Source organism: Pongo abelii, chromosome 11 (genome assembly GCF_028885655.2).
Source record: "Pongo abelii isolate AG06213 chromosome 11, NHGRI_mPonAbe1-v2.0_pri, whole genome shotgun sequence".
In the NCBI taxonomy this organism is placed as follows: domain Eukaryota; kingdom Metazoa; phylum Chordata; class Mammalia; order Primates; family Hominidae; genus Pongo; species Pongo abelii.
The window spans coordinates 82,115,812-82,130,922 of record NC_071996.2 but is presented as its reverse complement, the minus strand read 5'-3'; the positions used below and the strand labels follow the sequence as shown (position 1 = coordinate 82,130,922).

The following is a 15,111-nucleotide window of genomic DNA, read 5'->3' as shown; positions in this document are numbered from 1 at the left end:
AAGCTATGATGGCCCCTCTGCACTCCAAGCTGGGTGACAGAGTGAGACCCTGTCTCTAAAATAAATAAATAAGCGAACGAAAAATAAAAGATATTATCCATGTGTTTTATTAAATCTCTAAAGTTCAGAACTTCTAAAAGATGAGGTCCCTATACACATAATTATTTGAGAAAATTAGATATTTTTATAAATTATAATGGTTCCCATTATTTCATATTTAAGATTATGTTAGTAGACAGAGAACTCGTTTTCTCACTCTGGTATAACAAAGAATAGAGTTTATCAAGTGCATTATTCATGAAGTTTGTGATTTGTCTCCTCTTATGCTTTGAGAGCGTGGCTAAAGGCATGCTTTGCCAGGTTTCATTTACTTCATGTGGCCTCCCTTAAGATCTAGTGCATATACTAAGAGTTTACATATACATTTATCATTAAATTGACTCAGATATTGATCCCAATCCAGAAGGTGAAGTAAATATACCTTTTAGAAATTCCAAAATTGTAATATAATTTAAAGGGAGAGTTAAGCAGTCTTGCTTTCTTAAGCAAGATACTTCTTGATGAATTCTTAAATAAATTGTGATGATGTTAAATTGTGACATTAAATAAAAATCATTTTATTACTCATTACCTATGTTGAAAAATTCATATAAACCTACTTCCATTAGGTTTGTGAGAGAAAAATCTTTTTCAAAATAAAAAATCTATAATTTACAGTATTCATTCGTAGAATTAAGGAACTAATCATCTGAGATTAACTTTACCTTGGTACATATATAATAAACTTATTTATAAAAGAAGATAATTTTTCATTATGGGCTGATTTGAAATACAGGAGAGAACTAGAGGAGAGAGAGAGCACCGAATTGAACAAATGGAAAGATTTGTGTTCAGATCACGGTTGATACAGCCAAGCTTAAATAATTGTCTCTCTTATGCGCTGTGCTACTCAACCCTAAACTAGTAACATATAGTGTCAGTGAATATCTAGGGGAAGAAATGTAGATTGCTGGGAATCATCTAAAATTAATAATCTGCCTTCCAGTAATCGAAAGTGAAATATAAAACTTACTGGGAAAATGAGACAAAATTTTATTCACTTGAAACTCCATTATAAGAAATGATTTTATTTTTTAAAAGCACTTTTTTTTTTACTATATTCCAGCTGATTTTTAACTCAAACTGCAGCATCTTTCTAATTCATCATGTAAATTCTGTCATAGTTATTTGGTCCATTTATAACTTCTCTATGTTTCTGTGTGTAAGTAATTCCACCAATGAGTCATGGGCAAGAAACATGAGCATCAAGACTCTTAGCTGACGAATAAATACATTTGAAAAATTAATTTCAAGCCCTCTAAAGATCTTAGCATTTTAAGAAGTGAATTTTGCCTACATTGAAGTTTTTTGATAATGTGATTGAACATATATGTGTGTGTGTGTGTGTGTGTGTGTAATGCTCATATATTCAAATAGTGGTATTTCAAAGCAGCCATAACACAAGAACTGTAATTCTATCTTATAATATTGTTAGAATCTAAATTGGGCCCAAAAAGAATTAGCAGTCTAGAGTACACATCATTTTCTTCTTAGAAAGCAACCACTTTCACTTTAGTAACATAGAAATATTTGGAGTTGATGGGTTTTTTTACATCTATATTATAGAGCCAATAAATATAGAATGTTATAGGTACAACTCTGGCCTGGCACAATCCAGAAGATACTACGAATGTTGAAATATATGTGAATAGTGCCCTGCAGAGTTATGCAGTGGGATGGCCCTAGACAGGCCATAGCAACTTGTAGCGTTTCACTAGCTATAAATTAGCAATTAGCAAAGACATTATGTCTTTTTAAGCTAAAAAGCTCATAATAGTTATAATTTTGTCTGGACTTTGTTTTCAACAGATCCCAATAGATGAGAATTGAATGAAGTGAATATCAAAGCCAGTAGTGTGTCATTACTGATATTGAAGGCCTTACAATTGCAAATATCAGCAGAAAAACTTACTAGCAATCTTTGGATATGTAAGCCTTTCTCTTGGGTATAGCTGATGCTTCCTATATTGTAGCTGTGTCTCTGAGAGTGTGTGATCTTATGAATGCAACAAGTATATGCAAAAAGCATTGTAATAGTAAAAACAGCTTTATCTTGAAACAGTGATTCAAGTAATTATTTAACTATTTCTCAGAAAACTTTAGTTTCTTAGTATGTTTAACTATAGCATTTTAAGTGCCTTGCTTTTATCTCAAATAATTATTAAAGCTTCAATATAAATAACTTAATTAATTTAACGTAAGATTGTAGTTTGGAGCAGAGGATAAAATCTGTGATGTAAGAGCAGCATCTTACATCCTAATCATTTTCTATACAAAATGCCTACAAATAGAATATTTGATTTTTAATTGAAAACACTATGGTATGTTTCTGTGGTACAGGGAACCATTTTCAAGGTAGTACAACGTACTTTTCCCTGTTGTTCCCTTTATATCTCTATTCTAGTGAAACTGAAGAGTGTATGTGCCCAGGAAACACTGTATAATAATACACAGGACTCAGTGCCCTAGCACATGTTGTTCCCTTTGCCCATAATACCTTCATCTCCATTCTGCCACTTCAGAGCCCGGCCCTTGCAGCAGAACCCAGCTCTGATACCCTCTTTTCATGGAGCTTTCTTGATTTCCTCAATCTGAAGAGATTTACCTCTCTCCTGATTCTCATATTCTTTGTTTCTTGGTACCTCCCATTTTATAATTCTGCCTTCTGCTTTGGATTATAGTTATTTGTATGCTTGTCTTTTCTTCCAACCACCATTCTGGCAAGTAGGGGTCTTTGTTTTTAATCGTTTACAATATCTAGCCCATGGCAGGTACTAAATAATTTTTTGCAGAATAAATCATCAGGTTTCCCCTTTGTTAGTTTAGCCTGTTTTATGGTAGTTCATTTGATGTATGTTTTATTTGGCATTTTAGTATATTGGGTTTTCCTGAAAATTAGCTGACCTCTGCTATTTCCCTTATAACACTGCTTAACACATTGAAATCTAAGGTCTCAGGAAAAAAACAGATGCCAGTAGTTTTAATTATGCACTTTCTTTATGCACTTTCTTTAATTAAGGGAACAGTTCTAATTACTTTTTAAAATGCAAAAAAAGGTTGGTTCTATTGGTAAATAGATAGGTAAGTACTTTTTCCAGGGCCATTGTCTTTCCCCAGTCACTTTGTGAGTTTGTCCTCCGACTGTTTTTTCCATACAAAGTGAGCACAGTTTAATGTCCTCATTCAAGATCCTAGCCATGTCTCTGAAGTCCAAATTAGAAATAAGGTAAAAATCAGGCCGTGTGCAGTGGCTCACACCTGTAATCCCAGCACTTTGGGAGGCCGAGGCGGGCGGATCATGAGGTTAGGAGATAGAGACCAGCCTGGCCAACAGGGTGAAACCCCGTCTCTACTAAAATACAAAAAAATTAGCCGAGCATGGTGGCACACGCCTGTAGTCCCAGCTACTCAGGAGGCTGAAGCAGGGGAATCACTTGAACCCAGGAGGTGGAGGTTGCACCGAGGCTGAGATTGCACCACTGCACTCCAGCCTGGCAACAGAGCGAGGCTCCGGCTCAAAAAAAAAAAAAAAAAAAAAGAAATAAATTAGATAAAAATTAGAAACGAGAGCACAGTGAAGTTTAGAAGTTTTTGAGTTACATTTTTGTTTTTGAAGCACTAAGTTATCTCATTCTTTATCTTTTTTGTTTGGAACAATGGGGTTCTAAGAAATTCAGAGGATTTGAGAAAGTGAAGAGCTTTAGCAACAAAGGTTATTAATGGAAGAAAACATTCCAAGTTGTCATTTCCTATCAAAGCTATTCTTCTATCAGTGGGTGGTCAGGTAATTACCAGAGTGGCCTTCAGAGAAGAACCTATATGCTGATGAATTCTCATATGAAGGTCAGTGTAGTGGTTTGGGTGACTCTTTCTAATTCTGGCAATTCTTGTGAAGAGGTTTCTTTGGTCACTGACAGTTAGGGGCACAGCAGCACTTTAGGAGGGGAAGCAGAATGCAAGCCATTACTGCTAGACAAGCATGTGTCTGCTAATTACTCATTGGGTGTAAAGTAAGTCAGCTTGGCCAACCTAGTCTCTTAGAAGTGTCACAAGAGCCATTGTTGATGGGCTTGACGTGTGTTGCCTAGTTCATGGGTTTTCTGGCTCCTGTCCTTGTTTCTTTCACTCCTCAATTAAGAAGATTCCTAGATAATGAAGTCAGGTTATCTTTTGCTACTTAACAGTGTCTCGGTTTCACTTGAAGATTTGCCCAGCATTCAGAAACTGTTGACACTGCCTCAGACACAGTACTAGGGATAGCAAAGTGCCACTACTAAGAATACCACAGGAGAATGGGAAAGATGCCAAATATAAGGAAGTGGCACTTGCCATTCTGTCTTTATTTCACAGTCTTCCACTCCATTTTTCCCAAACAACAGTCAATAAAAGCTAAAAAGCCTTGTTGCACTTCTCTGCCTGACCCTGAACTCGAAGCAGAAGTGGATCATGGCTATGGAGAGTTTTTTCCGTCTTGGCCAGTGAAGTGTCACTTAGCTGGATCCTTATCCCAAGTGTTAATTGACACTGTTAACTTTCGGCACTGATGCCAAGAAATAGTAATGAGGAAATGACACTGTTTATCTTGTACTTGGAGGTTTTATTTAGAGAACCATATGTTTCTTTAGCCAAAGGGCACTAAAGTAACGCTGCGCTATTTAGTGTACTGTGAAAGATGAGTTTTTAGCAGGTCTCCTGATACGTTGTAGAAATTGTTCTATATTTAAAAAGTTGAACTTTATTTTTTTTATTTTTTTATTTTTTTCTTGAGACAGAGTCTCACTCTGTTGCCCAGGCCAGAGTGCAGTGGCACAATTAGGGCTCACTACAGCCTCAATTTCCCAGGCTCAAGTGATCCATCCACCTCCTCCCCACAAGAAGTTGGTACTACAGGCATGTGCCACCATATTCAGCTAATTTTTTTTTCACTTTTTAAATTTTTTTATTTTATTTATTTTTTATTTTTAAATTTTTTTATTATTATACTTTAAGTTTTAGGGTACATGTGCACAATGTGCAGGTTAGTTACATATGTATACATGTGCCATGCTGGTGTGCTGCACCCATTAACTCGCCATTTAGCATTAGGTATATCTCCTAATGCTATCCCTCCCCCCTCCCCCCACCCAACAACAGTCCCCAGAGTGTGATGTTCCCCTTCCTGTGTCCATGTGTTCTCATTGTTCAATTCCCATCTATGAGTGAGAACATGCGGTGTTTGGTTTTTCGTCCTTGCGAGAGTTTACTGAGAATGATGATTTCCAATTTCATTCATGTCCCTACAAAGGACATGAACTCATCATTTTTTATGGCTGCATAGTATTCCATGGTGTATATGTGCCACATTTTCTTAATCCAGTCTATCATTGTTAATGTTTTTGAATTTTGGTAGAAACAAGGTCTCGTGATGTTGCCTAGGCTGATCTCAAACTCCTAAGCTCAAGCGATACTCCCTCCTGGGCCTCCCAAAGTGCTGGGCTTGCAGGCACTGCACCTGGCCTAAAGGTGGAACTTTCTTTACTCAACAGAAGGATCAGACCTGGTGTTTAATATTAGCATATTTCCCACTAATTAAGTATGTATTTCCTACTCATAGAAATTTCTATAGGATTAAGTTATAATCCCCTGAGTCATTAAAAGCAGCATGCTATCTTTGTGTATATTTTTTACTTCTAATAAAATTATAACATTAACTTAGTGTATGTATGTATATGTATAATGTGGGTATATAATTAAATAGGGATATGCATGTAAGCATTTTATATCTACCATGGCTTCTCCACCCACCTGTGTGGCTTTTTATAAGTTATTTAACTTCTCTATTCCCAGTTTCCCACTTGTGAAGTGCTGGCCAATAATGCCTATTTCATAGGCTATTATAAGGATTAAATGAGCTAAGATATGTAATGCATTTAGAATTGTGCCTGAAACAGTAAGCTCAGTAATATTAATCATTATTATATTATTATATTACATTAGCAATTTTTAATTTTTATTTTCATATTTTCTTAATGTATAACTACCAAACTATATTAGTTGGATTCAAACATTCTTGGTTGGTAATAAATAAAGGTCCTAAAATAATGTTACACTTTTCTCCCCACGTGATTATTTTTTTTTCCAACTTGACAGAGAACAACATGAGAAGTCCTTGAGCAAACCAAGTAAGAGCAATGCCAAGTCAATGAAGATCTAAAAAGATATGTATGAAAAGATATTCAGGAAGTTAGGGACCGTGTATAGTCAGCACAAGGCTATAGACCTTGGGTGATCTGGGTTATATGCTAGGGAAATCACTAATATGTCCAAAACCTATCCTTAGATTACACTACTACCAAAGCAATATTTTTTTCCCCAACCACCTCCCGCCCTACAAGAAATAACACAGCAGAATCAAGGTACACTGAAAAACAGACGGTGGCATGAATCTATCACCAAGCTTCCATTTAAATGGGAGAGCAAATATATAGATATGATGTTTAACTCACTGCATGACCCTTAACACTTGTGACTATATCATCTATAATATTTGGCATGAATAAATTCATCATCATCATTTATAAGCTTAGGATAAAGTAGGCCTATCACCCACCAAGATCTGGAAGTAATGCTGGCATTGAAGTGGTGCTCACCATCACCAGTTCTGCTGAACTAGCTGTGGCTGGATGTCTGAAGATAGCAAAGCAACATGTCCTGGTAAGCTGGAGTGAAACAAGCAGGAAAGTCAGAAGAAACACTTCAACAACACACAATAATCAACCTTAGATGGCTTAGTCTAATCATGGCACGTTAGAAGAGTGCTTTGTCTCTACTAGTTAGTAGTGAAATGGTTCCACTTAAGCAAACGGCAGAAGGAGGATTGATAATAACCAAGGCTTCAAGAAATCAATGATACTATTATAAAAGGGACTTTATTATAGTCATACTCTCCACTAATGATTTTACCAGAAGAATCATATATTCTTTCTGCTGCCTTCCTTTCTGTGTCATTTCTTTTCTCTCATATTCAATCCAAGAAACATGTAATAAATAGCTGTTGCAGAAGTCTTCCCCATTTGGAATTTGTGTGTATCATCAGGCCTCTGCTTGAGAATCTCACCTCAGTGGTGACCTCCTCTACATAACTACACATCTAGTTTCCTTAACCTCATGTTGATGATGTTCCACCACGAGGCCTATGTAAGCACCTGTCCAGCCATGGCCCTCACTGTTCCGGCACTCTAGTGTCAGTACTTTCCTTAGGCCTGCATTCTCCAACTAGAAACGTACTCTTCGCTACCAGTGTATATGGATCCCTTTCCTCAAATCTCAAATCAAAAGTTACCCATTTTAGGAAGTCTTCATTAATACCACTCCCCTCTGGTCCATTTTTTTGCTGTCCTGTATCTCCCATAGCATGCATCTTTTGCTGTTTTAGCTCACCCTTGTATATGGATAGCTCTCCATTGAACTTCTTACCTCATGTATTTGTGAAACCTCATTGGACCCTAAGGACAGAGACCCATTCTGTCCACTATCGCTTCCAACTACCTACCTACAAACACACTTATCACCTGTATTCTGCTTGTTGAGGAGAATGAGTGGAAAAGTTCATTTAATCCTCTTCAAACACATACAAGTATATAAAGAAAACTGATGGTTTTTAAAGTTATTATTTCTTTAGAAATCCTCTAACAAAAGTTCATGTTGCTTTGCATAAGATTTGTCATCCATTTCACTTTTATAACTAAGCTAATATACCATTTATGTTTAGTTTTGTTTCTTTTCACTAAATACATGTTTATATTTTTTCAGTCTTTTCAAAATTCCAGTGAATATGCTTAGATTCTTTTGTTAATGTATCTATTAATACTAGATACCAATAAGAGAAAAGCCTTGTTGTTTAGGCAGAGGAGAATTTTCCAAATGTCAGTAAGTTGATTAAATGTTTTCAAGGCTTGTTGTAATTTGTTTTTGTGTTTTGTCGTGCTCTTTCTTTTTCCTTTTGATCTAGTACTGAAGTTACAGTTCTATATATGCTTTGTGTATAAATGAATTTAACACTAACCACTTAGACTTCAGAATCACATCTGAGATCAGAAACAAGGGTTTGTTCCTACCTCCTTTGTGGCTTATATTATCTGTTCTTGTAACTGGAATCATCAAAATGGTACATGAAGTGCATGTAGAGCTTACCAAAAAATTCAGTGTCATTTTCACTCAGTAGTACCTATTAACATGTTTTGTCACACCAGTTGGTCTCAGAGCAGAGCCCAGAAGAAAGTAGACACGTGGCAAACAGGATTTTAGTTGAAGGGAAATGACTGTGGAAGGTCATACCCACAGGCATGGGTAGGACACTCAAAGCTGCTGCTGCCAGCCAATGTTTGAAAAGTAGCCCCAATGGGCACTGGTGGGAGGGCACTGATGACAAAGCTCACCTTTGTCACAGTCTTGCCCTAATCCTTTTGTCCACTCATATAATGTCTGGTTTTTTAAAGATGCAGGTCCTTTGTATTGTATAGGAGGTTTTGATATGCTATACCCTCTTAGGAACTGGTCTACCATTTCACGAAGAGCCAAAAACATAGTCAGGTACTGAGTTGTAAATGTCTGTGGTGCCTATGATCGAATGTATTTTTTTCCTGCATGATCATCCACTGTGGTGTTTGTAATTAGCAAAAAATGAGCCTGATTTGTTCTCCTTTGTAGAGCCAGGCCGAGGCCCACTACAAAGGAAGTAAACATGCCAAGAAGGTCAAAGCACTAGAGGCAACGAAAAATAAACCCAAAATGGTTCCTTCCAAGGACAGCGCAAAGGCTAATCCCAGCTGCTCCATCACTCCAATCACAGGCAACAACTCTGACAAATCAGGTCAATGACACTTTTTGTTCTTTACATTCTTTGTGTTTCTCCTGTTCCCCTGCCCTGACCCCGTTTTCCTGCCCTCAGTTGTTGCATGTTACTCTCCATGATTTGTTTTTGTGATATTAATATGTTTTCTTCACGGGAAGGATTATATGTTTGCACAGAATCTAAGCATTTGATATGTTTCCATTCCATGTTATTAAATATATACGTTTAAGTATATATGTGTGTATGTAAATATATATATATATAAGAATATATGCTTGAAAACAAGTAGACTACTTGATCACAATGTGTTTAGACTAAAATCAGGAAATGGATCTAAAATACTGAGCTTATTACTTCTTTCTATTTATTTTATGTGTGTTTTTTACTATAGACTTTTTTAGTGAAGGACTCTTTAAACTTGTTTACTAATAGATATTTTTATGTTCTCTTACTGTAGTTAAAAGGAGTTGAGGAGCCAAAGGGGGGAACTTTCTGAGAGAGTGGCATTACTAAATGAATCTGGAAATGTGCTTAGTAATAAAAGATGATGCTTTTTGAAGATCTTCAGGGTTCCCCTCAGAGTTACAAATGGACTTACATATTTTAAGGGAATGATTTCCAACGTTACAAACTGATTAACAGAAGACCTTTATGTATAAATCGAAATGGGTTACTAGGTGAAATGCCTCTGAAGAAGAGTCTATATTTCATAGTCCCAGTGAATTGGCAGAATTTCTGAGTAGGTTCATTCAGTGGAAAGAGAAAAAAATTCATTTTTGTAGCATGGATACCATGAAATTGGATGTTTAGTAGGCTTCCACAATTCTCACATCTGCCCCTCTGGGCCCATGACGGATATGTCATCTTGTTTCAGTGACTCTTTGAGGAACAGTGTCTGTCAAAGGAGACTAAGAGAATATGTCCCTTTTTCTTATGTTTGATGCTGTCTTTAGGGGCCTCCCTCTTGTGGGAAACACACACATTTCTGATTCTCTTCTGCTTCTCGAATCATTGGAGAATTTTAGAAGGAGACTTAAGACTGCTTTCCCGTGGCTTTTGGAGATGATCAAATCCATTACTGTAAGAGGAAGGTTCAGAAAACCTGTTCAAACAAAGAGACTATGGAAAAAGGGACCATTATTGATTAGGCCCTGTAGATGCTGGCTCCAAAAGCTCCTCAGCGTAGAAGGATTGAGCTAAGCTAAATTTGGTAATGAAGACTTTTTGTTCTTTGTACAATAGGATCACTAAATCATGTTATCTGATGAACAGATATAGTCATAAATGCCAGATTATTACATAGCATGTCTCCCTCTCTAAAAAACAAAGCCTTCTGACATATATTATCGAATTAGTCTTTAATCAATATCTATCAGGTATAATATCAAATATTATCTCCATTTTTCAAAATTGCAAACTGGTGAGGTACACAATGTGGCAGTTATTTGCTGGAGGCTACCCACTGTTTGGAAGAGCAGGAGCCTCCTGACTTCTTGCCTGGTTTCATTTAATGCAGGATATCACTGCCTCTATGGAATAATACTCTGCAAAAGATTTTGTTATCTAAATTATGCTCTTTACCTTCCAGCAAAACACATAAGTAAAATGATAAAACAATGGAGGTTAGTGTCACTCTATTCTTTCAGCTAATAGAACAGTTGGTAGGTACCATACATGTTACAACGTTGCTACTGAGTGAGCTCAGTGTTCCACTTAAGTTACATTATTATTTGAAAATTGGGTTGGCTGTAGGGATATTAGTAAAAGTAATTAGCAGAAAATAGTGTCAAAATCAGAAATAGAGATGGAACAATCAGAGAAGAATCCATTTTTTAAAAAAGCAGATAATTAAAGGGAGAAGGAAAAGTGTGGAAGAAGAGAAAAAAATAGAAAAAAAAAGTCAAAGATGAGGAGATAAAACCAAGGAAAGAGCAATACGGAAATAGAAAATCGAAATAAAGGGGCCTGGATCATAGTTACAGCATGCCTTATACCTACGAGATGCCCAATTTCAATGAGTATATTTTGAAATAAAGTTTAAGGATTCAAGGCTTTCATTCCAATACTCAAATGTTAGCGGGTGCTCAGTAAAACAAAGACACTTTCTAAGCAGTTGTGTTTGCCTACAGAGCATTTGGAAAACACCAGGATAAAGCATACCAGTGGTGTGAACAAGGAACAAGAATTAAGATCTAAAACCCAGGAGAGAGGAAAACAAATCTCAACCACAGCATCTCTTCTTCAGTATATACGTGGTGGTCTTTCTTCCTGCATTCTCTGCTTCCTCTGCCACTCTTTTACCCACCTCCTAGTACCTGTAGTCTAACAGTATTGATGTCACTCACTTTGTGACTGTACAGATTTGGACTAGGAGTAATAGAAGCCACCTATATTTGGAGGTTATCTCATTTTTCATGTTTCCTTACTCAAAATCTGTATAAATTATTTGGTAACTCATTTGCTGGGCCATTACTTTTTGTTTCTCTGTGTTTGGTATAAGTATTAATACTAACAAAATATTGTATTTGTTCTATTATACTTATAAAAGCTACACCAAAGTCATTGAAAGATGGCACTTTAAAAAAAAGGGGGTGCATTTGCCAAATAGATACATGTTCTTTTGTCACCGTCAACCATATGTCAGCTTCTAAGCAAGAATTCTCACATGAGTTTTATAGAATTTTCAAGTTGGAAAATTAGAAGCTTTGCCCAGATGGGAAATCTGGTCCAAGCAATGTAATACCTAATGTATTGTTAATTGCCTGTTTCTAAATTCTTGAAAAGCTCCCACAGCTTTGTCAAAGTCATAGATTTTTGTTGATATCTGGCTTTCATTTCATTTAAAATCCTGTTCTAGAAAAACACAAGACACAAAAATCAGTGCTTCACACAAGGTCTAGGTAAAATGTAAGGAGAAAGAGGGTGGGAAGAGGAATGATGACTGTGATAATTGACTGAAATGTTTTATTTCAGACAATGTTGCTTTAAGGAGTCAGACAAAAATTAGAGTAAAAGTCACAGTGAAAATTCATGACTGATTTGCAAATTTCATGGGACTGAAATTCCCCAGCATTGGTCTTTTTCTTCTGAATGAAGAGTTCCTGTCAAGTGGGCTTAAGTAGTATTTGTGATTCTCAGATATTTAAATGAAAAGTGAAAATGTTACTCACTTGATGTTTCAGCTGCCAGATTTCAACTATGCAGGCACTGGCAACGTCCATAGGCTTGACTAATTCCATTTCCATTCTCATGTTTTAGCATCAATAGCTTAGCAGCAAAGTTTTGTTTACATTTTCAAAGAGAGGGAATAACCAGGAGTTAACGGAGGGAGCTTCTGGGAGAGCAGCTTTCTGGGAACATCCTTTAAGGCAAGGTGTGATTTCAGGGTATTCGACAAGAAACTTGTGACCCACAGATGAACTTTTTTATTTATTGATTTATTTTTTGGAGACAGAGTCTCACTCTGTTGCCCAGGCTGGAGTGTAGTGGTATCATCTTGGCTCACTGCAACCTCTACCTCCCACGTTCAAGCAGTTCTCATGCCTCAGCCTCCGAGGAGCTGGGATTACAGGCGCGCACCACTATGCCTGGCTAATTTTTGTATTTTTAGTAGAAATGGGGTTTCACCATCTTGGCCAGGCTGGTCTTCAACTCCTGACCTCAAGTGATCAGCCTGCCATGGCCTCCTAAAGTGCTGGGATTACAGGTGTGTGCTACTGTGCCCAGCTGGTGAACTCTTTCTGCTCCTCGAGAGCACACATTATTTATTCTAAGAAGTGATCTAAAAGGCTTCCAAGAGCTAGGGAAGCCCTCTTACCTGCTATTTTGGCACTTGGCACAACCATTTTTCTCTTTTATGTTACTTTTGGAGACATAATTTGGTTCATGTTGTATCCAGATCTGTATAATGCAAAGAGATTTGTTATAATGGAGCTACTGTGTATAAAAATTTCAGGATATCATGGCAAGCTTTCTTTTTTTCTCTCAGGTCAGTAAACAAAATGGGTTTAAACTATAATAGCATGAATTGCATTTATCGTAAGAAGTTCTAACTACATGATTCAAAAAATTAGATATATTTCATTTAAGCTATTCTTCTTCAGTTATGCAAGAATAGCTGTCCATTCACTTTTTGGAAGTTGAGGTAGAGTTACATGTAAAATCCAAATAAATGGCTTTATAGTCTCCCAGGATCTGTCCTAACTTTTAATGATGCATCAGAGGAAGTTGGAAATATAATGGGAGGGAGGAAAAATGTGCTTTGGGAGAATTGGGGTCAAAACACAGCAAGCATTAGGCAGCTTCAGGAAGATGGCTAGAACATATTGGCCAGACACTCTACCCAAATTTCCCCCTGGAGTTCAAGTGTCATAATGCCGTATGACAATATACTTCCCTGTGATAATATGCCCAATACATCAAATTGAAGGCTTTCTTTTGACAGCACTTAACAACTCATACCAGGTTAAAAAAATACAGAGCCTCCAGAAAAATCCTGTTCCTTAAAAATAATAAAATATTATGAGAATCAACCTAACAGTCCATATGTCTGGGCTTTCACATTGGATTTTTTAAAAAAATTAATTAGGTATCAATATGAGGAAATGACATTTCTAGTTTAAAGTACATAAAGCTACTTAGAGCTAAACAGCCTTTAATCAGTTGCTGTCTAAACAGACGAATGCATATAGAATGATTCAAAATGCTATAGATGTATTTATAAATGCAATTAAGAGCAAAGATAATTGAGCCAGCATCTTCTGTTGAAATATAACAATAGAAACGCCTTAAATTTGTTCAGCTTACAAGACGTAGTTACATATATGTTTTCACTTGACTCTCTTAACCCTTTGATAGATAGGGCTGAAATTAGTATCCATTGTTTGTTCATTCATGCAACGAACTTGATATCCATTTATTCACTCAACAAATATTGATTATCTATACTAAATAGCATAGTACATATGGGTGCAACAGTGAACAGAAGGACATTTGTCGCCCTCAAAAACTTTCAACCTAGTGGTGTTTTTTGTTGTCATTGTTGGATACATCGGATTTAAAGAGAAATAATATATAGTCATCACCTTCAAGCTGCTCCCAAAACTACAGTAACAATGAAGAACCTGGGTTATGGGAAGGTTAGGTGGTTTATGTCAGGTGGCACAACTCAAATCCCAGTAGAGTCAGGATGGAAACTTGGGGTTTCTTGTTTCACGCTTGTTTCATTATTCCAATTACTTCTAAACTTCTGTGACTTGGAGGAGTAAATGCAAGTATTCCAACGGGCAAAGGAAGAAACCACTAACCATGTTCTAAAGAATTGATGAGTAGGACCATATATGACTTTTAAATTTCTTGCTGACTGTTTTGGTATAAGCTGTGGCAGTGAAGGGACCATCAAGGCTTTGTTTCATTGATAATCCTTAATTTCTATGCAGGATATTATCTGTAGTGTTTCAGTGTAGCAGAAGAAAAGTTTTAGAAGTTACAAATTTCTTCAAGAACAGATTTGAATAAAAGCACTCATTTTAGGTAAATGGCAAATGATAAATGTTCTCAAAGTTCCTGCTTGACAATTACAGACTTTACATGTCTAGAGCCAAATGTACTCACTGAAATAGAGGCTAACACTGAGACGGAGCATTGCAGCATGGTAGAAGGCTTGCCCTGCCTCCAAAGGGGTACTCGTGAGTTCTCTTGAACACGCTTCACATTTTCAATAGTATTTTAAATCATTTTACCTAAAATATTTCCACTGAGGGCAGGGAAATAGTTTTATTTATCCCACACCCATGCCCTATGGAGACCGTGAGGTAATAGTGTTAGAAAAGACATGAGAAGGAGAGAAAGAGGATAAGACACCTTGAAGCAGCTCATTTTAGTTTTCAGCTATTGTGCTTTTGCATGGTTGCAGTTCTTCAGGTGTAAATCCAGAGTCGTTATCAATGAGTATATCAGAATGATTTGCCTCGAAAGTAGCAGTTTACCTTTTTGTGGTCACCCTGTTGCCATATGAAAGTGCATTTTCAATTTTGTCTAAGATTTTTCCACCATAGATACAAATGGAGACCCTCGCCTCATCATTTTTATGGGTTCCCCTGTGTACTTCATAGTTTTTACGTGTTGTTACAAATGGGGCCAAGTTTTCCAATTGACAACTTCTCATTTCTGTTGACTGC

At 36.7% G+C, this 15,111-nt stretch overlaps 1 protein-coding gene across 9 annotated transcripts in view; it reads left to right on the top strand.

Annotated features, from left to right (window-relative positions):
- Positions 1-15,111, top strand: part of ZNF385B (zinc finger protein 385B) — a 420,524-nt gene that overhangs the window by 367,873 nt on the left and 37,540 nt on the right. For all 9 annotated transcript variants that reach the window (XM_002812641.4, XM_024243898.2, XM_063712903.1 and 6 more), the window contains one exon: positions 8,788-8,950. In XM_002812641.4, the coding sequence (XP_002812687.1) occupies positions 8,788-8,950 (163 nt within the window). The remainder of the gene's footprint in view (positions 1-8,787; positions 8,951-15,111) is intronic.